General features: G+C 35.0%; 1 protein-coding gene across 5 annotated transcripts in view; it reads left to right on the forward strand.

The window, feature by feature from the left end:
* REV3L (REV3 like, DNA directed polymerase zeta catalytic subunit) overlaps positions 1 to 25,148 on the forward strand; it is a 170,355-nt gene that overhangs the window by 135,578 nt on the left and 9,629 nt on the right. For all 5 annotated transcript variants that reach the window (XM_044388809.3, XM_026511625.4, XM_044388810.3 and 2 more), the window contains 7 exons: positions 153 to 294; positions 1,967 to 2,211; positions 3,210 to 3,318; positions 5,148 to 5,354; positions 13,940 to 14,049; positions 19,812 to 19,926; positions 23,819 to 23,956. In XM_044388809.3, coding sequence (XP_044244744.1) covers positions 153 to 294; positions 1,967 to 2,211; positions 3,210 to 3,318; positions 5,148 to 5,354; positions 13,940 to 14,049; positions 19,812 to 19,926; positions 23,819 to 23,956 — 1,066 coding nt within the window. The remainder of the gene's footprint in view (positions 1 to 152; positions 295 to 1,966; positions 2,212 to 3,209; positions 3,319 to 5,147; positions 5,355 to 13,939; positions 14,050 to 19,811; positions 19,927 to 23,818; positions 23,957 to 25,148) is intronic.

Below are 25,148 nucleotides of genomic sequence, written 5' to 3' on the forward strand. Positions count from 1 at the left end.
CTCCTTTACATATTTTGCTAATGGCTCACATCATGACTCCCTCCGTAAATCCTCATTTTTAATGTCTAGGTTCTGGCAGAATTAAAAGAGTACTAGTTTCCAGCGTCCACATTTCCCCCTAATGTTCATAGCATGGATTTGCTTTTCAACAGATGGAAAATGGTTGATCACTATATTAGCCGTGTCCGTGGAAATCTCCAAATGTTAGAACAGCTGGACCTGATTGGGAAAACCAGTGAAATGGCTAGACTCTTTGGCATTCAGTTTTTGCATGTACTGACAAGGGGTTCACAGGTAGGAAATCAATTTTCTTACACACTTGAAAGTTCTCTGTGAGTGACATACTTTTAAGATGTTTGAAGTGATTTGGTATTTTGAATTTTCTATGTGGTACTAATATATAGCTGGTTAATCAAATCTTGTCATTTTATTTTCTGGAAAAGCTTTAATTTCACTTAACACCTTCACTTTTTATTTTCTCTGCATACCAACTTTCTGGCCACTGCTAATTTTTTCATGCTATTAAACTAAATGACTAGGTCCCTGGGATGACATTTTGTTTCTGAATATTGTCAGTCTGATTAGGGAGGCCTTCAAAGGCCCCTTAAAACTAGGGAAGAAGCAGCAAAGAAAGTCTGCCTCTCTTATTTTACATTCCTAATTTCAGCATGTTCGAATTTCCAAATAAAAGTTTATTGTAAAAATGAAGAGGATTTGGGAATCAGTGTAAGTAGCTGTATCACTTTTTTAAGAAGTTAAAGAAAAATAGGACCTTAGAAGTAATTTAATTAATAACTTTTTAATTAATTTCCCACAGATATGATTTTGTCAAATGCATCACCCAAAAAGATTTCATGCATTCATTCAACAAATATTTATTTGAATACCTTTAGTGTGTTAAATAAACACTGTGCTAGGCATCAGGGATACTACATTAATTCACTCAGGTTCCTTAACCTCATAAAATCTTTTATTTTAATTATTTTAATTAGCATAAGTCTATAACATTCCCCCAATCTATCAGTTCAGTAAATACAGCAAAAATAGAGTTCTAAATACTTTGGCATGTTTATTAATAAATAAAGTATGTTTATTTAATTATATTGCTTATAAGCTATTTATGTCCCCCACAAATTTTAAAAATGATTTGAGCTGGCTTTATAATAAGAGGGACAGATACCTTAGAACAACGTAAGAACATTTCTGTGAACCCATGCTGATTCTTATAAGTGCTTTTTTTTCTAATACTCCAAACCATCTGCATAATAGTGGTTATTATAAACAATCAGTAATTGCTTGATTCAATTTTGTGGGGGACTGGTATTAAGCTGACTACCTTTCAATTCTGGAATCCTTGTGTTTCCTTCTTGGAAAATTAGAATAACATTTATCCATCTCAAGTCTCCTGCCTTTCTTTCTCTAATTTTCTCAAATAAATTTCTCAAAGATCACTGGCCAACTTTTCAAATGAAATTGTTAAACTGTACACTCTTTCCTACACCTGTTTATTATTACATAGATTTTTTAAAAATAAAAAAAAAATCTAATTTTGTCTTTCTAAAATTTGACTTATTATATAAGTTATTTGATATACTTTACAGTTTTTATAAAAGTTACAGGAATATAGGAAAAGGATTTATGAATGTTTCCTACAGGTACCTGAAAGCTGACTAAATAACCCATAGTATAACTGTATTGTAAGAATGCATCCTTGGGGCATCTGGTGGCTCAGTGGGTTAAGCGTCCGACTCTTGATCTCAGCTCAGGTCTTGATCTCAGGGTCATAAGTTGAAGCCTAATGTTGGGCTCCACGCTGGGTGTGGAGCCTACTTAAAAAACCTATAAGAATGCAACCTTATTCAGAAGAGTAGGACATCCCCTAAATGATTATCATATATTCAAAGACCAATATGTTTCTATTTAAACTGTTTCTTCTTTTCTTCCTACTTCACCTCTCTGCCTGCAGTACCGTGTGGAATCAATGATGTTGCGTATTGCAAAACCAATGAACTATATTCCTGTGACACCTAGTGTACAGCAGAGATCCCAAATGAGGGCTCCACAGTGTGTTCCCCTAATTATGGAGCCTGAATCTCGCTTCTATAGCAACTCTGTTCTCGTTTTGGATTTCCAGTCACTATATCCTTCAATTGTGATTGCATACAACTACTGTTTTTCCACCTGCCTTGGCCATGTGGAGAACTTGGGAAAGTAAGGGTTGTTTTGTTTTGTTTTCATATTTATAATTATGTTGTTGTGCTTTGTACTTCTTACTAAAATTAGACTTTGAGTGTCTCTTTGCACTTGATACTGTCCTTTTGAGAAAGATGAATGGGCTATAGCACAGCTAATTTCATTCTTTGTAGTTACCTTACTAATTGATGTGGACGTGGATAACTGGATGACTAATTCAGCATCATGAATGGATGACTCATGAAGAAGATCATGAATAGATCAGTCTTGCAACTTACTTGTTTCATTCTCCATGTACATCCATGGTCTCTTTAAATGAGAGTTACATTTAATTTGTTGATATAAATCACTTTTCAGTGGAATAGTTTGAGGATTATGATCTATCTCCAGCTGTCACCTCTTCTTGATCTCTTGGAAATAATCAATGATATTTTTAAGCTGAATTGTTAAATGTTGGGTTTTATTTATTTGTGTCAACCAAATTTTATAAACTGAATGAGAATAACATTTTTAATGTTCAAAGGAGTATATATTCTCATAAGAAATACAGAGTCTTCCTTTATAATTTTTGTATATTTAAAACCAAGTTATAGTGTTAGCCTAGAGTATACTCATTCCTTCATAGAAAGTATTCATGGAAATTGTATTGGTAATCCTGTCTTTTTATTAAGAACAGAAATTTTGAAACGTTATTTACAATCTTTTTATTTAAGGCTTAAAGTTTTCTTTAAGGAACTTGGTGTAAGGTGGTCATACTTTGAGTCGAAATCTGGTATTTCAGTATAGATTTTACCCATGAGTTTTAGGATAATGCTATTTAAGAAATGTTTCTTTTAATAAATTGTGAATATTTGAAGAACTGCTATGTGGTAATAGACAAATAAATCACTAAGTAAATGAATTCATGTTTAGATATTTGAAAATGAATTTCTACTGGAGTTAGATTCCTAAAATTGTCTAGTATCTCTATTCTATGATTTGAGAAAGTATTTGCTTAATGTTTTCTTTCTTAATAGGTATGATGAGTTCAAATTTGGCTGTACCTCTCTAAGAGTACCTCCAGATTTACTTTACCAAATTAGGCATGATATCACAGTGTCCCCCAATGGAATAGCTTTTGTCAAGGTAATACTCTCTTGTAAGTGAAAGGTATCGACTGTGGCTTAACCTTTGAAGAGCTAATGATTTAGATTATATGCTGTTGGCATATAAAACAAAGAAGAAAAAAAACAAGTTTGCTTGAATATCTTATCTTAAAAAGTAAAGATACATGAATTTGCTAAGAAATTAAAAGCCAGTTACCTTGTTTTGCATGAATTTAGGTTTAAAGTCTTTGTTAGATTTTAGTTTTTAATGAAATACCGAAAGAAATAAATGTGCATATATACCTTCTGACCTCTATTAGAATCTGAGACTTAAATAGCTATTTGACAATCACAACGATGTTAACTTACAAAGATTTAAACTGCTTTAATGTGTAAACTCTACTAATTATTCTTGTACATTATTTTAAATTAAGACTATCTTAGAAATGATATTCTAATGTATTTATTGATGCATTTTTAAGATATCCAAACTAATAATAGGGTCTCTTTTTTCTCTCCCTTATCTCCCCTTAAAAGAGACCAAAGAGAGCCTCATAAATGAATAAATTAAAGACAAATAGGAGAGAGATCTAGGAGATTATATTGCATCTCTTATGCCAACTTCATTCTTTTTTTTTTTTTTTTTTTTTTCTATTTCCTTACCAGTGAGTCTGACTAAAATCGTGGTACAGTAGGGCAGTTGATGGTAGCATGGACCCCACAAGCCCTCAGATTCATTCTGGTGTACTTAGCAAAAGTAGCATCATTTTCTACCAGTGTTCAAAGAGTACCCCACAATTACCTATTTAGATAGGAGGAAAGTTCTCACCAGAGACTTCATGACCTATTCCTTTTTGGAAAATATTACCTCTTTAACATAATAACATATTGCATCTTAACATAAACATTATGGCTGCTTCATAAGGTACACAGAATGAATTAGAGGTTAGAATATGTTTTCATTGTCACGTATGTAGTGGCTTGTTATATTATCTCCCTTTAACAGTATTTTTAAAATTTGCATCTACATTTTGATCCAAAATGTAAAGCTTAGTAAAACTAAGATTTTTTAATATTCAGAAGTGTGATTATCCTATACCTTAGGTTTTAATTGTTCAGTCCGACATGCATTACTTTGCACGTGTCTGTGAATCATCTTCAAAGTTAATACTGTTTTGTGGTTTTCATTCCTACTGGAGTTCTCATAAATTCTCCCTAGTCTTGATTAATACAAATGATTTTTTTTTGGCATCAACAAATTTTATCACCTCACTATTCATCCCCTCTTCCAGATTGCTAATAAATATAGGCCGGAGGGGATGGCTTAGTGGTCTAAGCATCACATTTGAAATACCTAGAGTCCCTGGAACTGCAGGTTTGAATGTCAGCAGAGTCAACCCAGCTCATCATTCTTCCAAGGTAGATAAATGGAGTTCCATGCAGATTACTGTGTGGGGTCATTAGGATGAGATCTTTAAAAACTGAGGTTTGTTATGAGTGATACAAATCCCGTGTGTCTTTCTGAAAGAGTGGGGGTTTGGATCAAAGTTTTGAACAAAATTTCTCTCTGAACTTGTATGGTCTCTTGTGCACTAGTTGACATCCTCCTTCCTGGAGGGCTCTGAACTCACATAGTAGTGCTACATTAGATTTATAAACATTACAGGAACGTTTTAGGAGAAAAGTCCTCTTCAAAAGAAAGAAAATGTGATGATTTTGTATTGATGGCCACTGGCCCTGTGGCCACTCAGTTGTTAGTATGTTTCAATTCATGACAGTTGGCCATTGTTAAACTTTGTGCTTCCTTCTTAATTATCTAAATCTATAACTTTTAAGGGATTTTAAATATTCTTTTTTTCTTTATGATAGCCTTCAGTAAGAAAGGGTGTGCTACCAAGAATGCTCGAAGAAATTTTGAAGACTAGACTCATGGTGAAGCAGTCAATGAAGGCTTATAAGCAGGACAGAGCCCTTTCCCGGATGCTTGATGCACGTCAGCTAGGACTTAAGCTTATAGCAAATGTCACATTTGGCTATACAGCTGCTAATTTTTCTGGGAGAATGCCATGCATTGAGGTAAGTGATACAAATCTGTAGTTTTTTCAAGAGACTAAAGCAGCATTAAATGAATATCTGTTCATTGAAGTATTTTGTTTTGTTTAGACTAGAGAGTTTCATTTCCATGACATACAATCAGTTTTTCTCAAACTGGAGCTTGTATACATACAAAATCTTAGGGGCTTGGGGGCTTTTCTCTATGAGAACTCTTTATCATACACATTTTTCTACATATCTAGATGAGCATACTGTAGCAAACTAATACCATGAGATTTCGTGCCACATTTAATAGCATGTACAACAGCCTTTGTACTAAATAATTCCTTTTTAATGTATTGACAGCTCTGATATTAGGTTGGCCTCTCCAAGTGTCCGAATGACCAAACAGTCTGTGTTTACTAATGTACCAATGGATATAAAGCAAAACTTTGTTTTGCAGAGGTATTTGCAATTCAAAGACACTTTTCACAGAATAAGACTAATTTTTTGCTACTTACTAAATTAAGGTGTTAATTTAACATGAAAACAATATAGTGTGACAAGAGTAATACAGTAACTAGTGATTGAGAACAGAGTAGACTTGTTTTATTGGTGATCTTTTTATGCCAAATGAAGGCCAGAACATTGTGGTATACCACATTAGTAGTAGTTCAGAAAGGGAAAAGCAATGGAAGGATAAAGTCCCCACACAGCACACAACAGGCAGAATAAATTTCAAAGACCTGTACAAGGGACTTTCAGTTTCAGGTCCAGCATGTCAGAAGCTCAAAATTGTCAGTCTCTCCCTACAACAAGTAAAAAGCTGAACATACTGAAAAATCATCAACTCTTCTTAGATCTGTCAGAGAAGTGAGGTCACAGGGCAAACCACTACCCCCAAAATTGAAGAGTCCAACAGGTAAATAAAAGAATCACAACTCACAAGAGCAGAAACCGAAAAGGAACCAGTGCTGAGGTAGGGAAACCTGAACTATAACTGATGATTTGCTGAAGGTTCAGTGTGGATAAGTCTGAGAGATTAAGACTCCAGGGGACCCAGTCATCAGGACCCCCACAGTTTTGTGAATTTTACCTCTTCAGACTCAACCAGGTTCTCAAAGTTTTTCTCTCCCACAAGAAAAATTCACAGAGAGGGGAAAGGAACTATTCTGAAATACTTCAGAGCATCTGTTCTTAACAAGGTCCACCTTCAGGGGCACTATTTAACTGGAGCCTAACTGACCTGAGAGAAGGGAAATACCCAGCGCCAAGTGCTGTGGCCTTCCATGTGGAGGAGGGGAAATAGGCCACCTCACCCTAGCCATCCTGTCCCACCAAAGATGGGGAAAAAAAACAGAAGCACATGTGAAGTCCACAGTCCAGAGGTACGGTTTCACTATAAGAATCAGACCTACTCATAGAACTATAGAACACTTCCCCTCCCCACAAAGATTACCACCATAGTATTAAAGATCTGTGTATAACAGTCCTTTCTACCTGATATATCCATCTATCCAAAAAAAAAAAAAATTACAAGACATACCAAAAGCCAAAAAACACAGTTTGAAGAGACAGAGCAAACATTAGAACCAAACTTAGATGTGGCAGGGATGTTGGAATTATCAGACTGCAAATTTAAAACAACTATTAGGATGCTAAGAGCTCTAAGGGACCAAGCACATGCATGCAAGGACGAATGGGCCATGTAAGCAGAGACATGCAGACACTCAGAAAGAACCAAAAGAACTACTAGGTACCAAAACACTTCAACAGAATTGAAGAATGCCTTTGATGGGCTTATTAGTAGACTAGATGTGGCTGAGAAAAGAATCTCTGAATTTGAAGAAATCTCAATCAAAACTGGCAAAACTGAAAAGCAAAGAGAAAAAAAAAACTAAAAAAAAAAATATCCTAAAGCTGGAGCAACTACAGAAGGAAAAACATACATGAAATAGGGATTCCAGAAGGAGAAGAAAGAAAGGAACAGAAAAAATGTTTGAAACAGTAATGACTGAGGATTTCACCAAATTAATGTCAGACACCAAACCACAGATCTAGGAAGTTCAAAGAACAGGAGAAATGCTCAAAAAACTAAATCTAGGGATATCATTTTCATACTACAGAAAATCAGTAATAAAATTAAAATCCTAAAAGAAGACAAGAGGGGGAAAAAACACCTTGCCTATACGGAAGATTTACATGGTCTCCTCTGAAACCATGCAAGCAAGAAGAGAATGGAATGAAATATTTCGTGTTGAGAGAAAAACACTCCAGCCTAGAAATCTGTACCCTGAAAAATTATTGTCCAAAAGCAAAGAAGACTTCCTCAAACAAAAATTGAGGGAATTTGTTTGCAGTTGACCTGCCTTGTAAGAAATGTTATAAGAAATTCTTTAGAGGGAAGGAAAATGATGTAGGTCAGAAACTCAGATCTACATAAAAAAACAAAAGAGCCTGAGAGAAGGAATAAATGAAAGTAAAATAAATACTTTTATTTTTCTTATTCTTAATTGATCTAACATAACAATTTGTTCAAAATAATCGCACCAATGTATTTGATTATGTTTATGTGTGTGCTTATGTATAAGTAAAATGAATGACAGAAATGACAGAAGGGTTGGGAGGAATTGGATTATTTCATCATTATAAAGTACTTGCACTTTGTGAAGTGCGGGTGGTATAGGAGTATTGTGAAGTGGTATTTGAGAGTGGTATATTGAAAGTAAATGTATATTGCAAAATCTAAGGTAACCAACCACTTTTATAAAAAGTAAAATGAGATAGATATATAATTGATGTGTAAGAAAGGAGAGAAAATGGAATCATATCAAATAGTCAAAATCACAAAAAGCAGAAAAAGAGGAAAACAAAAACAGGAACAAAAAACAAGGGCAACATATAGGAAAAAGTAAAATCAGTAAGGATGTAGTTGAACTCAGCAGCACCATCTGGGCATTTATAGATTACTTCATCCAACAGCACCCAAAGTATACATTTTTCTTAAGCTCCCATGGAACATACACCAAGACAGACCATACTCTGGGTCATAAAATACACCTTAACAAATTTAAAAGGCTATAAATCATATAGTGTCTGCTCTCAAATCATAATGCAATTAAACTAGATATCAGTAACAGAAAGAGAGCTGGAAAGATCCCCAGATGCATAGAGATTAAACACCACATTTCTAAGTAACACATGGGTTGGTCAAAGAAAAAAAAAATCTCAAAAGAAATTTTAAAATATTTTGAACTAAAGGAAAACACAACTTACCACAATTTGTGGGAATCAGCAAAAGCAACGATTAGAGGGAAATTTATAATTTTGAATCCATTATTAGGGGAAAAAAAAGATCTAAAACTAATCATCTAAGCTATCACCTTAGAAAACTAGAAAAAGAGTAAATTAAATCCAAAGTGAAGAAAAGTAATAATAAAAATTATATCAGAAATCAGTAAAATTGCAAACAAGAAATCAGTTGAGAAAATCTAAGAACCCAAAGCTAATTCTTTGAAAAGACTAATAAAATCAATAAGCCTCTAACCAACCTAAGAAACAGAAGAAAGAGGACACAAATTGCTAATACCAGAAATGAAAGAGGGGACATCACTTCAGGTCCCATGGGCATTAAAAAGAAAATAAAAGAATACTACATATTATTAATTTGATAACCTAGATAAAATGGACCAATTATTTAAAAGATATAATCTGCCAAAACTCAGAAAGTCTGAATAGGCTTATATCTATGAAAGAAATTGTAGTAATAATTAATAACCTTCCAAGATAGAAGGTACCAGACCCAGATGGGTTTACTGGTAAATTCTACCAAACATTTATGGGAAAAAATTGTACCAGTTCTCCACAATCTCTTTCAGATATTACAAGCAAAAAGAATATAATTCATTCTGTGAGGCCAGCATAATCCTAATACCAAAACCAGACAAAGACATTACAAGAAAACTACACACCAGTATCTCTCATGAACTATATAGATGCAAAAATTTTCAGCAGAGATTGCCAACTCAAATCCAACAATATATAAAAACAATGATACACCGTGACCAAGTGGGATTTATCCCAGGCATGCACGGCTGATACAACGTTCAAAAATCAACTAATGATGGGGCGCCTGGGTGGCTCAGTCGTTAAGCGTCTGCCTTCAGCTCAGGGCATGATCCCGGCGTTATGGGATCGAGCCCCACGTCAGGCTCTTCCACTATGAGCCTGCTTCTTCCTCTCCCACTCCCCCTGCTTGTGTTCCCTCTCTCGCTGGCTGTCTCTCTCTGTCAAATAAATAAATAAAATCTTTAAAAAAAAAATCAACTAATGAGATCCATCACATCACACACGGGCTAAATAAGAAAAGCCACATGATCATAACAGTAGATGCAGAGAAAGCATTTGACAAAATCCAGCATCTATTGATCATAAAGACCTTCAGTAAACTAGGAAGAGGGGGACTTTCTCAGCTTTATAAAGAATGTCTACCCAAAAAAACCTTATAGCTAATCTCATACTTAGCTATGAAAACCTTGAAGCTTTCCCACTAAGATTAGGAACGAGACAAGGGTGACCCCTCTCACTACTCCTTTTCAACACCATAAAAGAACTGGAAGCTAATTCGGTAAGACAAGTAAAAGGACATAAAAGGTATACAGATTGGGAAGAAAGAAAGAAAACTGTCTTTGTTATATGTGGCATAATCCTCTCTGTAGAAAATCCAAAAGAATTAACAAAAAATCCTCCTAAACCTGATAAGCTGTTATAGCAGGGTTGCCGAATACAGGGTTAATACAACAAAAATCAGTCACTTTGCTATATACCAGCAATGAACAAATGAAATTTGAAATTAAAAATGTAACACCATTTATATTAAGCACTCCCCAAAATGAAATACTTTGTATAAATCTAACAAATTATGCATAAGATTTCTATGAGGAAAACGACACAACTGGTGAAAGAAATGCAGGAAGAGCTAAGTCAAAGGAAAAATATTCCGTGTTGATAGATAAGAGGACTCAGTATTGTCAAGATGTCAGTTCATCCCAAATTGATGTATAGATTGAATGTAATATTAGTCAAAATCCCAGCAAGTTAGTTTGTGGATATTGACAAACTGATTTTAAAGTTTGCATGAAGAGGTAAAAGACCTAGAATAGACAACACAATTTTGAAGAATAAACTCAGAGAACTGACAGTAGCTGACTAAAGCTACACTAATCCAGGTAGTGTCATACTTGCCAAAGAATAGACAAATAGATTAGTGGAACAGAATAGAGATTACAGAAATAGACCCACATAAATATAGTCATCTGATCTTTAACAGAAGAGCAAAGGTAATACAATGTAGTGAAAATAGAAGATAGTCTTTTCACTAAATGGTGCTGGGATCACTGGATATCCACATGCAAGAAAGTGAATCTAGACAAGAGACCTTATACCCTTCACAAAAATTAACTTAAATTGGATCACAGAACTAAATATAAAACACAAAACTATAAAACTTCTAGAAGATAAACATAGAAAAAAATCTGGATGACCTTGGATTTGGTAATGGCTTTTTAGATGCAACAGCAAAGGCACACTCTATGAAAGAAAGAAAGCTGGTAAGCTGTACTTCATTAAAATAATTTTCTGCTCTGCAAAAAACACTCAAGTGTGAAAAGATAAACCATAGACTTGGAGAATGTGGGGTTTGGGGGCACTGACCCCCCCCCATGGAGTTGAAAATCCACAAATAACTTTTGACTCCCCAAAACTTAACTACAAATAGTCTACTGTTGACCAGTAGCCTTACTGATAACATAAACAACACACATTTTGTATGTTATATGTATTATATGCTGTATTCTTACAATTAAGTTAGAGAAAGGAAAATGTTATTAAAATCATAAGAAAAAATACATTTACGGTACTCTACTGTATTTATTGAAAAAAATCCACATATAAGGGAACCTGTATAGCTCAAACCTGTGTTGTTCAAGAGTCGACTGTATTTATACCACATTTGCTTTATGCATTCCTCTGTCAGTGCACACTTAGGTTGCTTCCATGTCTTGGCTATTGTAAATAATGCTGCAGTGAACATAGGGGGTGAATGAATCTTTTACAGTCAGTGTTTTCATTTCCTTCAGATATATACCCAGTGAAATTGCTGGATCACATGGCATTTCTGTTTTTAATTTTTTGAGGAACCTCCATATTGTTCTTCATAGTGGCTGCACCAATCTGCAGTCCCACCAGTGGTGCACAAGGATTCCCTTTTTTCCACAACTTTGCCAACACTCCTTTTCAGGGGATTTTTACTTTAAATATTTTTCTCATCATGACTTTTCGGGATCCCAACCATTGCCTGAACTGTAAAGCCAATCATTTTCCTCTTTTTAAATCTAATCTCCTAGTCCTGTAGTGGACTGATGTTCAAACTAGGAAACATCGCACAGAGTAGCAGAATCACTTTCAATTTAGTTACTGCTCCTTCCTTCTCCCCCCACCCCCCGCCACGGAGTTCTTCACACTGCAGTGTCTTAAGGGCAGCTGCAAGAGTTCTGACTCTTCCAGGTATAACTTAAATGGGTCAAAGTAGGCAGCGGGAGGTACACATAGGATCAGTATGCGTATGTCTCAAGAGCGTATTTGACTCTGACACTAGATGCCTCACCCTTCCAGCTATTAGCCATCACATATTTTAAAGTGTATCTTGTTTTGAAAGTGGCCACAGGTGACATTGAACATTTTATTCAGACTTGAATTTCAACTAGATAACATGATTTTTTGAATGTCTCAGGATATAGTTCACATTCTCAAGGTTTTCTCTTGCAGGAAAGGTCCCAACGGAATTCATGATTCCTACTACCCAAATTGTCTGCTACCAGTGTTTTAAATTTATTCCTTTGTTCATTTAATATTTCCTTTTTAAAGCGACTATAAACAGCCTTTTAAACACTTATCCAATCCTACATTTAGTTTAGGTGATTCAAATTTTACAGTAAAAGGAAGATTGTAACTATTATTTGCTTCTTAACACAAAAGTGCTTGGTTTTTACTTTAAAATTTTACAAGGAATGCTCCATTTATGCCAAAGGGCAATTTTCCCCAACCCTTAGCTTTTATGAGTTTAGTAAATGAAGTAGTAGTCCTATGCTGGCCTCCTTAATTTACTTAATTGTAAAATATAATTAGTTTGTCATATTTGTCAAGATCTACCATCTTTTTTTTTTTTTTTTTTAAGATTTTTTTTATTTATTTGACAGAGATAGAGACAGCCAGCGAGAGAGGGAACACAAGCAGGGGGAGTGGGAGAAGAAGAAGCAGGCTCATGGCGGAGGAGCCTGATGTGGGGCTCGATCCCAGAACACCGGGATCACGCCCTGAGCCGAAGGCAGACGCTTAACCGCTGTGCCACCCAGGCGCCCCAAGATCTACCATCTTTTTGTTTTGTCAGTTTATGCCGTGATCTTTGTTTAAACTTACTAATCACCAATGAAAGAACCCTTGTTATAATCACTGGCTGGCTTAGCTGGTGGAGCATGCAACTCTTGATCTCGAAGTCATGAGTTCAAGCCCCATCTTGGGTGGAGAGATTACTTTAAAAAAGTGGGGGGGCACCCAGGTGGCTCAGTTGGTTAAGCGTCTGCCTTAGGCTCAGGTCATGATCCCAGAGTCCCAGGATCGAGCCCCATGTTGGGCTCCCTGCTTAGCAAGGAGTCTGCTTCTCCTTCTGCAGCTCCCCTGCTTATGCATACGCACGCTGTCTTTCTCTCTCCCTCCCTCTCTTTTTGTGTCTCTGTCAAATAAATAAAAATCTGAAGTACCCTTATTAGACATATATCTGCCTACTTAATTTAAATTGAACACTTGTATTTTCCATCATACAATAATACATTTTTCTTTGTATTCTGTATTATCTAAAAATTTTATATAACCAATCACTGAGATTAAAGTTTAGCATTAACTTTAATGATACTAAAAGAAATTGTCATAACACCAAAACAGAAAAATTTTGAAAGATAAATACACACACACACACTGATGCACATACACAGAATACTTTCCTGGCTAATTGGCTATAAAGGCATATAAGAGGGGCGCCTGAGTGGCTCAGTCGTTAAGCGTCTGCCTTCGGCTCAGGGCGTGATCCTGGAGTTCTGGGATCGAGCCCCACGTCAAGCTCTCCCACTGGGAGCCTGCTTCTTTCTTTCCCACTCCCCCTGCTTGTGTTCCCTCTCTCACTGGCTGTCTCTCTGTGTTAAATAAATAAAATCTTTAAAAAAAATAAAAATAAAAAAATAAAGGCATATAAGAAAGTCCTTAAATAAGGCTTATTCTTCCAGGAATTATGAGGCTGCGTACCTTGTATAAAGTGCAATCCTTTGTACTTACTAATATACTCACAGGTGAGTCTGTGTATTGATTGGTTCTTTCTTTAAATTCTTCACCTTATTTTCTCTTGAGTACTCATAGAAAGAATGATGACACTGAAGACTATTTTGTTTTCTTTTTTATTCTTTTCTCCTTATTTCAATTTTAGAAATATTTAGTAATCAAAAGTATTCTATGTTAAAGTCTATTGATTTATACTAAGCTATGTTAAGAAATTACTTCCAATGTGTTTATACCAACAGGTTGGTGATAGTATTGTTCACAAAGCCAGAGAGACCTTGGAACGAGCTATTAAACTGGTGAATGATACCAAGAAATGGGGCGCTAGGGTTGTATATGGAGATACTGACAGGTAATGAACTTCCTGCTTTATAGTTGTCTTTTTACATCTCTTCAGATATTCATTTCAGTATTTGAAACGGCTTAAGGGTAATCCTTCCTAAAAACAGAGTTCTACTTAAGTCCTTCCCAGTCCTTCTGATCTTCTGATCCAGATTAGCTCAAGTCCTGAATTACCAGTTATGATCTTAAGAGACAGAAAATTTAAGTGTCCTGAGCCACAGACTTGTAGAGATTCCCATGGCGTCCCTACAGGTAGCAGGTAGATAGTGATCTGCAAAAATACTGTATGTAACAGGATCCAGTTTTTAAAGAAACTGCTTTTAATGTGAATGATTCCTCATATAACTGCAGCTCTATGAATTTAAATATATGTCTTAATTTTGAAAGATATCTGTCAAATCTGTGAGTGGTTAACTTTTCACTAGACCCCAAAATCGTTTTGACCTTCTACAAAAAGTGCATATAGGCAGATACAGTTTTCCATTTGATTCCAGAGGGCTCAGAGACTTCCTGAAGCCCATTATCCATGGACTGACAAAGGACAGGACTATCTCTGAGTCCTGAATTAATAACTTCAGCCTGGTTGCGTGCTTTAGTATTTATTAGGGCCCAGGTATTTATGTAACATCTTATTTTATGACTTATTAAAATTCTTCTAGAATATAGGTATTATGCAAATTTCTTAGAGTCTGATATTCTTTTCACATGGAAGGCTTAGTGTCATGGTGTGATCATGCTAAGAGCACTTGCCTCTGGAGCTCTGATTACTTTACAGCTCTGATCACTTTACCTTGAGCAGTAGGAGATAATGCTTCTAATCATTAAAAACAGCTTCTCGGTAATCTTTAAACAGCATTTAATCTTCTCCATTCTTTAATGCACATACCATCAGCATAATCATATTAATGCTGAATAAGACCTTACTCTAGCTGTTTCATTACTAACAAGTGGGGATACTTTCAAGTTATCCAGGTCCCGATTATCCATAGTCTCTACTCTTCCCCATCAAAAGCCACTCCTAAATTTGAGTGTTTCACTGCTTTGTAAAACCACTTCTGCTGAGTAGTCCAGCAAAATAAAAGTTACTAGAACATCATTTTGCACCTTGTTAGCAGAGCTCCTTGCAAAATATTTAGGGAAGAGGACAAAGTGAAGCCTTTAAATTGTTGAGTTTAATTCAGGGTCATACATGTCCATGGCTGATAACATACACAGAGAATCAGAAGTTGGCATGATTCCGATTGTAGTTATTTTGTTTGGCCTTTAAGATCTTCAAGAATTCAAACCAAAGAACACAGACTCATAGAATGTCAGAGTTGGAAGACGACTTCGGTGCTATTTAGGTCAGCATTTTCACACTGTTGGGAGGAACCATTACAGGCACATTCTCAGGTGCTGCCTAAAAAGTACGTTGTATGCAACTGATGAATTATTGAACACTACATCTGAAACTAAAAAAAAAAAAAAAAAAAAAAATTTTTTTAAATAAATAAATAAATAATGATAATAAAAGCACATTCCCCTAAGAAACTTGTCTAAAATCCCCAACTAGTCAGCAGTGGAGCCATAAAGTAGTACTCAGTGTTTTTTGATTGCTAGCTGGTACTTTCTTATTAAGTCAGAATTCCTTACTAATTATTTTCTCTTATTATATTTACTTTTAACTTTTTTCTTTGAAAAGACAATAATGATAAAAGATTGAGAAACACTGCTTTAGGGATAATAGATAATGCTTGGGGAAGTGAAGAAGTTCTTAACTGAGAGTGAGGGGATCTGGATTCTCTTTTAGCTGTACTCCTGGCTGATTGCATGGTCATTAACAAAGTGCTTAGCCCCTCTGAAGCTCAGTTGCTTCATGATCAGAGTGGTGGGAATCTGATAGATGATGATGAAGGACCATTGCCTCCCTCCACTTCCAAGACTGCTGATTTTATGAATCTTGGGGTCTAGCTAAGGGAGATCAGTTATCAAAGTTACTCTGCTAGAAGGGTGTTTCTCTTTCTAGAGCAGTTATGCATTGTTGTCCATTTAGAAAATATAATAAACACACTGCATTTCTTTTTTTCAATTAAATGATTTTTTTATTAAAATATAATTGACATATAGTATTAGCTTCAGGTGTACAATACAGTGATCTGACAATTATATACATTATAAAATGCTCACCATGGTAAGTGTAGCTACCAACTGTCACCATACAAAGTTATTACAATGTTATTGACTAGTGGTTCAGGTATTTTGTAGAATAGTTGTTCTCAATCATATCTACTGCATCCTAGTAGGATATGACCTACTCCCAACAGTTATAAGAGTTCTCTAGAATCTCTTGGGTCAACTATACTCAAATAAATTTTAAAAATAAAAATTTTAATTTAAAAAAGAATCTCTCGGGAAATTCATCTGATTATAGTTGAGAAAGACCTTCTAAGTTATTCTAATATCCCCACTCACCCTCTACCATGTGAAAATCACTGCTCTATATGTGTACTTGGATCTCTCGACCCAAAGATAAATGTTATTTAACTAGATTAAAAGCACCAGTGTCAAACAAATTCATTTTAAAACCATCTCTTTTTGTAGGCTAGTCACCTCCATTCTGTTAAGTGACCTTCCATTAATCTTGGCCAGCTGTCTTGAAGCTTAGCTCCAGATAAAACTGGCCAAAACATAGATGGCCTCAAACCCACTAACTACTGGGTAAAATCTCATGTATATACCCTATAATAATAACTTTTAAGATACCAACTTCATAGAGGTATAATTTTTAATAAAAAAAGTGCACTATTTTTAAAAAAAAAATGCACAGTGTATTGTTCAGTATATGCAGGTACAGATCCGTGTAACCAGTTACCACCTCAGTTAGGGTGCAGAACATTTCTATCAACGTAGAAAGTTCTCTTGTACCCCTTCACAGTCAATCCCTCACATTCATCTCTTACCACCAGGCAACCACTTATCTGATTCTATTACCACAGCTTAGTTTTTCCTGTCCTAGCGTTTTATAGAAATGTGTATATATATGCACTTAATTTCAAAGTGTCTTCATCATCATTGCACCTGACCATTTTAAGCATAGTGATCTTTTAAAAAACAAAAGTTTGGCAGTTACACCTCAAGTTAAACATACCTTAGCATATGACTCAACAATTCTACTCCTGGATATTTACATAAAGGAACTTTAAATTTAGGTCCACACAAAGACTTGATGCAAATGTTTATTGCAGCTTTATTTATAATAGTCCAAAACCACAAACAATCCAATTTTCCACCAAAGGGTGAATGAATAAACAAACGTGGCATATCCATACAATGGAGTATTACTTAGCAATAAAAAGGAACCAGTTACTGTTACTTCAGAAACATGGATGAATCTCAAAAATAAGCTGAAAGAAGCCAGACATAAGAGAGCACATACCGTGTAGTTCCATTTATATAAAATTCTTGAAGAAAAAAAAAAAAAACTAATGTGTAGTAATTGAAAGCAGGTCTTGTGTTGCCTAGAGCCAGGAGTGGAAAATTATTACAAAGGAGTGCAAGGGAATTTTGGGGGGTGATGAAAATGTCCTTAGTTTTCTAAGGTATCATAGATTTAGTGGCTTAAACAACAGAGATTTATCTTCTCACGGTTCTGGAGGCTCAAAGTCCAAGATCAAGTGTTGGCAGATATGGTTTCTCTTGAAGCCTCTCTGTTTGGTTTGTAGGTAGTCACCTTCTTTCTGTGTCCTCACATGATCTTTCCTTTGTTCACGTGCATCCCTGCTGTTCCTCTGTATATTCAAGTATTCTCTTATAAGGACACCAGTAACATTAGGCTCATCCTCACCACCCAATTTAGGGCCTCTTTTTAATTTAATCACCTCTTTAAAGGTCCTATCTCCCAGTATACTTACATTCTGAGGTACTGGGGTTAGGACTTCAACATATGAATTTTAGGAGGATACAGTTCAGCCCATAACAAGTCTATGCATTTGTCAACATTCATGGAACTGTACACTTTAGATGTATTCATTTTGTTATATACAAATTGTTATCTCAGTGAAGTTGCTTTTGAAAATAATCTTTCAAAAGGAAATTTTAAAATCTATTTTAAAAATAAAGCTATATTGGTGTAATCAGCATCAAATGGGCCTAACAAAAAAAATATTATAGAAAGCATCAAATGGTTCAGAGTGTAGCCTTTAAAATTAATTTAGATTGAGACCATTTTTATTTTAAAGACCTTAAGTAATACTGAATACTCATTTTCTTAAGCTTTTCATATCAGACTCTTAAGTACTATCTCCAGTATTAGCAGAGAAAGCTTTTCCAAAGAAACCATCCAAATGACATTTTAAGTCCAATATAAAAACATTTAAGAAATATGAGATTGGTTTATGTGGCCCCAAGACTAGAAACAAGAATCTTAAGATCATGTTTCAAGATATTATCCATTTCTATTTAATATCTTTCCATTAAAATTATAAGTGAAGGGGCGCCTGGGTGGCTCAGTTAAGCATCCAACTCTTGATTTCAGCTCATGTCATGATCTCGGGGCCATGGGATCGAGCCTGCGTCGGACTCCGTGCTTCAGTGTGGAGTCTGCTTGAGACTCTCTCCCCCTCTGCTCCTCCCCCTACTCTTGCTCACTCTCTCTTTCTCAAAATAAATAAATAATAAAATTTACCCCAAAAAGTATACAAGAAGATCAACTTTATAATCTCTTATTTAAATATATTTATTAGGTTTTATTTCTGTTGGTCACAGATTGTGCTATTATAAAGTTAACTGGATTATGTTAGAAAAAAATACCCAATACTTTCGTTTTTTTGTTTATTTTTTGAATATTTTTTGTATTGCAGTTTTTTATTTATATTAGAAATCCTTCCTTCTTGACCTGCATATACTGCTGTTAGAATTGTACATTAGAAATATCTTTCTGAAGTTCAGATTTGACAGTATCTTTCAAAAAATATTTTTAGTATATACCATTTACCCAGAAATTACACAGATAGAAATTTGTTCTAAGGATATAATCAGAGGTGTGCCAAATTATTATATATGAAATATTAGCCAAAAACTTCAGTAACCTAAATTTTCAATGATGGAGGTTTGGTTGAATTATAATATATCCATACATTGAAATACAGTACAACTGTTAAAATAACGTAAAAGAACTAAACGATGTGGGAAAATGTTAAGATGTACAACTAAGTGGAAGGAGAAAGTTATCCAGCAATAATGATCTGTGATCCCAGATGAGAAGAGATTTACAGATATACCCAGAAAGGTTTGCAGTGCCTTTTTTCTGAATGGTATGATTAAGTGGCTGTTTTCTTCTTTACGCTTTATGTTTTCTAACATTTCTTCAGTGAACATATATTACAAAATATATGTGTGTCTTTTTTAAGTTGGCTGGTTCTGAAAGGAAATTTCCCCCCATATCACAAGTAAATTTTCCATTTCTTTATAATCATATTTTCTCTTATTTTATGACTGATGTAATTGTATGTCATATAAAGCCATTATTGTCTAGGAATGACCCAAGACCTTCTGGCAGCTCTGACACCTAAGCTGGTCTGTGTGTAGCCAAACTAGAAATATTAGATGTCCTAAAGATCTGTAGTAAGATACAAGGAAAGTATGGTAAAACAAGAAAGCTTAAATAGGAAGCAACTTAATAAGGAAGAGTAAGGGGGGGGGTGGAGTTTTCTTTGGTATTAGAGTATTAGCCAGGAAGTTATTCTTGATGAAATTTTTTTGTTACAATGACTTCCTGGTTTTTAATCCTCTTAGTATGTTTGTGCTACTGAAAGGAGCCACTAAGGAGCAGTCTTTTAAGATTGGTCAGGAAATTGCCGAAGCTGTAACTGCTACCAATCCTAAACCAGTGAAACTGAAGTTTGAGAAGGTAAGAGAAATGTAATTAACACTAGTAATCAGGTATAAAATTCACATACCTTCTAGACATTTTGGACTTGCACAATACAGTCACAGTATATGGGTCTACAAAGTATTAAATTTAAAATATTTTCCCTTAGTTTTGTGCAATTTTCTCAAAAAAATTTTTAGTAATGTCTTTATATAAAGAAAAGATAGTTCCAGTTAACTATTGCTGTGTAACAGACCACCCCCAAACTTAACGGTGTGAAACAATCACCCTTTTTCTTAATAATGCTTACAGATTTTATGGGTCAGGAATTCAGAAAGGGTGCAGCAGAGATGGCATGTCTGCACTCCACAATGCTTAGGTCCTTAGCTGGGAAAACTTAGAAGCTGAAGGTGATCCAACAACAGCTAATGGCCGAAATCACCTAAAGCTTGCTCACTCTAATGTCCGGGGGTTGATGCTGGCTGCTATTTGGAATATCAGCCGGGGCTGTCAGCTGAAAACACCTACACTTGGTCTTTCCCTGGGACTATGTGTTCTTCCTCACAGCATGATAGGGCTGAGTTCCAGGAATGATCATCCCAAAGAAAAACAGACAAAAGCTGTTTTGCTTTTTATGACCTTGTCTCAAAGTCACACAGCATCATAGCCTGTCTAGATTTAAGAGAGAACATAGACTCCCATCTCTTAATGGGAGGAATGTCAGAGTCACACTGTGAAAACCATGTAGGATGGCAGATATTATTTCTTTGGACAGTACAGTCTGCCATAAGGACCTTAGACTATTTTCATTTTACTTTAGATATCAAATATGTATTTAGTTTTTTCTATATAAAAGATACTAAGCTAGGAGAGGTGTGGCATGCAAAGCAGCATAAGACACCGTCCCACTCTAACAGCCAATAACCTAAAAGAAAAGATTACAGATCTTTTATTTTAAACTTACAGAAAGTCTCATGAGAGCAGTCTCCCTACACACTGTAAGAGCACAAATAAAAGGAGGTATTATGTCCTCCTGGGCTGGATGGGGAGACTCCATGTATGAGGGAATACTGTTCTGTGTCTCAGAAAATGGTTAGACTTTTCAATAGGCAGTCATGGGGCTACAGTCATTCTGCATATTAGAAAATGGTATGTAGGAGGATATGGAGTTAGAAAGGGACAATATGGGAATATAGAGGACAGGGAGAGAAGTCTAGAAAATAAAGTTAAGACCAGATTTCAGAGTGTCTTGAATGCCAAACTAAAGTGTTTAAACTTGATTCAGAAAAGTTTATCAAACAAGAGCATGACATGATCAGAGCTGTGCGGGGAGGATTGTCCTCACAGTGGTATACAAGATGGATTGGGAGGACGTGAATCTCAAGATGGGGCACAATCTGTATAGCCTGAACTAGGGAAAATAAAGAACAATTCAAGAACTATCGAGAAAGATGGATGGGTAGGAGTTAGAAGGGGTTGATTTAAGAGAACAGGTGTGAAAAGGGTAAAAGTACCTACTTCAGAGCAAGAATTGTGCTGGAAGAGATTCAAAGAAGCCTCGGATATAGTATCTGCCCTGAAGAGTGAGCATCTAATTGGTGCATAGACGGGGAGAACAGCTAGAAAACGGTGAGAACGAGTGCTGTCCTAGAAGTAGACATACGGTGGACACCCACTCAACCCATCTGACAAAGTGAAGAGCATGACATGCTTAGAAAATAACACCAGACATGAAAATTTACCTGAAATACATCAGAGACCTAAGGTAAAAGCAAAAACTGCAAAACTTCTTGAATAAACATGAGTTAAGGATTATGATGTATATGTTCATGATGAATATTGGTCTGTAGTTTTTTTCTTGTATTTGGGACCAAAAAAAGGGCTAGTTTCATGAGTTGGAAATGTTGTATATAAGATTAGTATAATTATTTTTTTTCTTAAATGGTTAATGGAATTCACCAGTGAAGCTCTCTGGTCCTGACATTTTATTGGTGGGAGAGAACGGGAAGTCATAGATTTTTAATTACAAATTAAACATCTTTAATATATATTGAAATATTTAGGTTTTCTTATGTCAGTTTTGATAACTTGCAATTGTCAAGGAATTTGTCCCTTTCTCCTAGGTTGTCAGATTTATTGGCATGAATTATTTATACTTTCTGTATTCTTGACTTCTGTAAGATCTTTAGTGACATCCCTCCTTGATACTGATAATTTGTTTTTTTGTTTGTTTGTTTTTTTGCCTTGATCATCCAGCTAGAGGTTTTTCCTTTTACTGAACTTTATGAAGAACCATTTCATTAATTTCGACTCTTTATTATTTCCTTCCTTATACTTACTTTGGGTTTAGTTTGCTTTTCTTTTCCTGTCCTCTTAATGTGGAAGTTTGAATCATTGATATTAAATATTTTTAATGTAAGTATTTTAAGATATTTCCCTATAAGTACTACTTTAGCCTCAAATTTTGGTATCTTGTATTTTCATTATTATTCATTTGTTTCAATGATAAAGACCTGCCTAATGTCATTTAGATTTGTGTTAAGTCCAAATATTTAAGGATATTCCAGAAATCTTTTTATTATTTCTAATTTAATTCCATTGTGGTCAAAGAATACACTCTGTATGATTTTAATGCTTTTAAGTTTATTGAAATTTGTCCTTTGGTCCAGCATGTGGTCTTAGTGAATATTCCCATGTGACCTTAAAAGCTATCTGTATCCTGCTTATTGGAATGTCCTGTAAGTGTCACTTAGGTTAATAGTGCTGTTGTTAAAGCCTTCTATATTCCTAATGATTTTCTGTCCATTTCTAAGAGAGAGATGCTAAAGTCTCCCAAGTATAATCATGGTTTTGTCTGTTTCTTCCTTTTTGTTCTGCTATTTTTTACTTCATACATTTTGAAGTTTTCTTATTAGGTACATACACATTCAGGATTATGTATCTTCCTGACAAATTGATACTTTTTTCGATAATATTTCTTGTCTTGAAGCCTACTTTTTCTGACATTAATAGAACTACTCTAGCTTTGTTTTGATTAGTGTTAGCCTGTGTATCCTCTTTTATTTTTTAACCTTTCTATCTCCTTACATTTATTTATTGCTGTGTCTCACTTTTTGGTCAGATCCAATCTGATCACTTCTGCCTTTTAATTGGGATAAAGCTTGGGGACAGAGGAAAGGACCAATTTGGTAGCATTAAAAGGGGGTGGAGGGCACACAACCATTAATCTAGGGATTTATCCAGTAGATTAATCCATGCAAGGTTGTTCACTGGAACACTATTTGTAATAACCAAAGATTGGAAACATCGTAAATGACCCACAGTGTAGGTAACTAGTTACATAAATTGTGATACCCTCCCATAATGGACTACTATGTATCTACAAAATAAACTGAGCTTTCTGTACTAGGATGGAATGTTCTGCAAGATACATTATTTAAATGGAATAAGCAAAGTACAGAATAATATATATGGTAAGCTACCATTATGTGTTTAAGTATCTCTGGAAGGGTACACAGGAAATCAATAACAGAGGATGCCTCTAGGGCAGGGAAAGTAGAGGCAAAAGGACCAGGGCTTTTTGTTGTATTGTCTTTTAATTTTGTACTTGTAACTTTTAAATATGTAGGTGTTAAAGTAATTTTTAATTGTTTAAATCTGATTGATGAATTTTGAGAGAGCGGTGTCAGCTACAGTAGGGGCAAAATTTGATAGTGCAAACAAAGGAGTTGAGTGGTAAGGAAGTAAAGACAACTCATTTTGTGTGTTTCCCCTCTAAATATTGTATTATGAATTTAATTGGTGCTAAGCCATATTTAGATTTTGTGTGTGTGTGATTAATATTTGGTTAAAGACAGAAAAAGACATAAAAATAAGATATTCACGGTAGGGGAAAGTGGTTATTGAGAGGCACTTTGTTAATCCATTACAGGTATATTTGCCCTGTGTCTTACAAACAAAAAAGAGGTATGTGGGTTACATGTATGAAACACTGGAACAAAAGGACCCGGTATTTGATGCAAAAGGAATAGAAACAGTCAGAAGAGATTCCTGCCCTGCTGTTTCTAAGGTAAGCTTTACCTATCTTGTTTTCATCTTTAAGAAATAAGTCGCTAAAGAATCTGGTGGAGATCCTCAAGCACACGTCACTGTGGCCCTGCTCGCCTCTGTGACTGTGTATAACCACCAGTGGGGGACTATATGATTTTTGAGAATTTTGTTTCTAAGGAAAACAACTTAATTTGAATTTAGTCCTGAGTTTCTGACTTCTTCCCACACCTTACCTTTTATCACAATTGCTAAAAAACAAATGAACTTGATAGGAAATTCTTATCACCTGGAGATGATAATATGTTATCATATGACAACACCCAAAACCTAGGGAGCAGGATAAAGAAACTAGCAACAGAATAATTTTATAAGTAATCCAGTCTAGATAAACTGAAATTTTATTTACTTGAATGATTAAGTACAAGTTAGATTTTTGAACAGTGGCACCATAAATTGCCTAAATTTGTCAACCACAGTAATTTTAACCATAGTATTTTAGATTTTTTTCTTTACTCAGGCCCAGACTCCTTCTATAACAAACCAAAAATAAGTGGTATAAATGGAACAGTACTCCACACACTGATTTTTATAAGAGCATAAAAAGTGCAATATTGTTGTCAATGTCAGTATATTATGCTATATATATAATGTTATATGACTTTGAGATATTATTTAATACTAGTTTCTGAAGAGAGATCATCCAGAGCATTCTTTCTCCAAGGGTAGAATTGTACTTAAGCCAAATTAGCAAACTAAGTGAGTAAATATGTATTAGTTCCAGTATTTATAATTAATAAGATACAGAACTTTAACCTAGAACTAATTTAAATTCAATCCACTACATAAGTCTACTGCATGTCAGAAATATTTCCAGCATAGAAAATTCCATCACAATTAATATATATTCATTGACATTATGAAAAAGCAAAAGCCTGATTTTGATTTCACTGCTTGGTGATAGGACACTTAAACTTCTGTCTGTTCACCTGAGTCTGTAACAGGGAAATAAGAAACAAAACATGAAATTATGTCTGGCTTCTTGTGCTTAAGTGTTTCATGTTACTCATTACATAGCAAATGTTCTATTTGCATGTTATTTCAATAGGATTCTCCTCAAACTACTGTTTTTAGAAATAGCAAGCTATATAAGATCTCCAAAATATTTTCCAATTTTTAATAATTTTTATTATCCAGTTACTGTAAATAGCAGA

The sequence above is a fragment of the Ursus arctos genome, unplaced genomic scaffold (genome assembly GCF_023065955.2).
Source record: "Ursus arctos isolate Adak ecotype North America unplaced genomic scaffold, UrsArc2.0 scaffold_13, whole genome shotgun sequence".
NCBI classification, from domain to species: Eukaryota; Metazoa; Chordata; class Mammalia; order Carnivora; family Ursidae; genus Ursus; species Ursus arctos.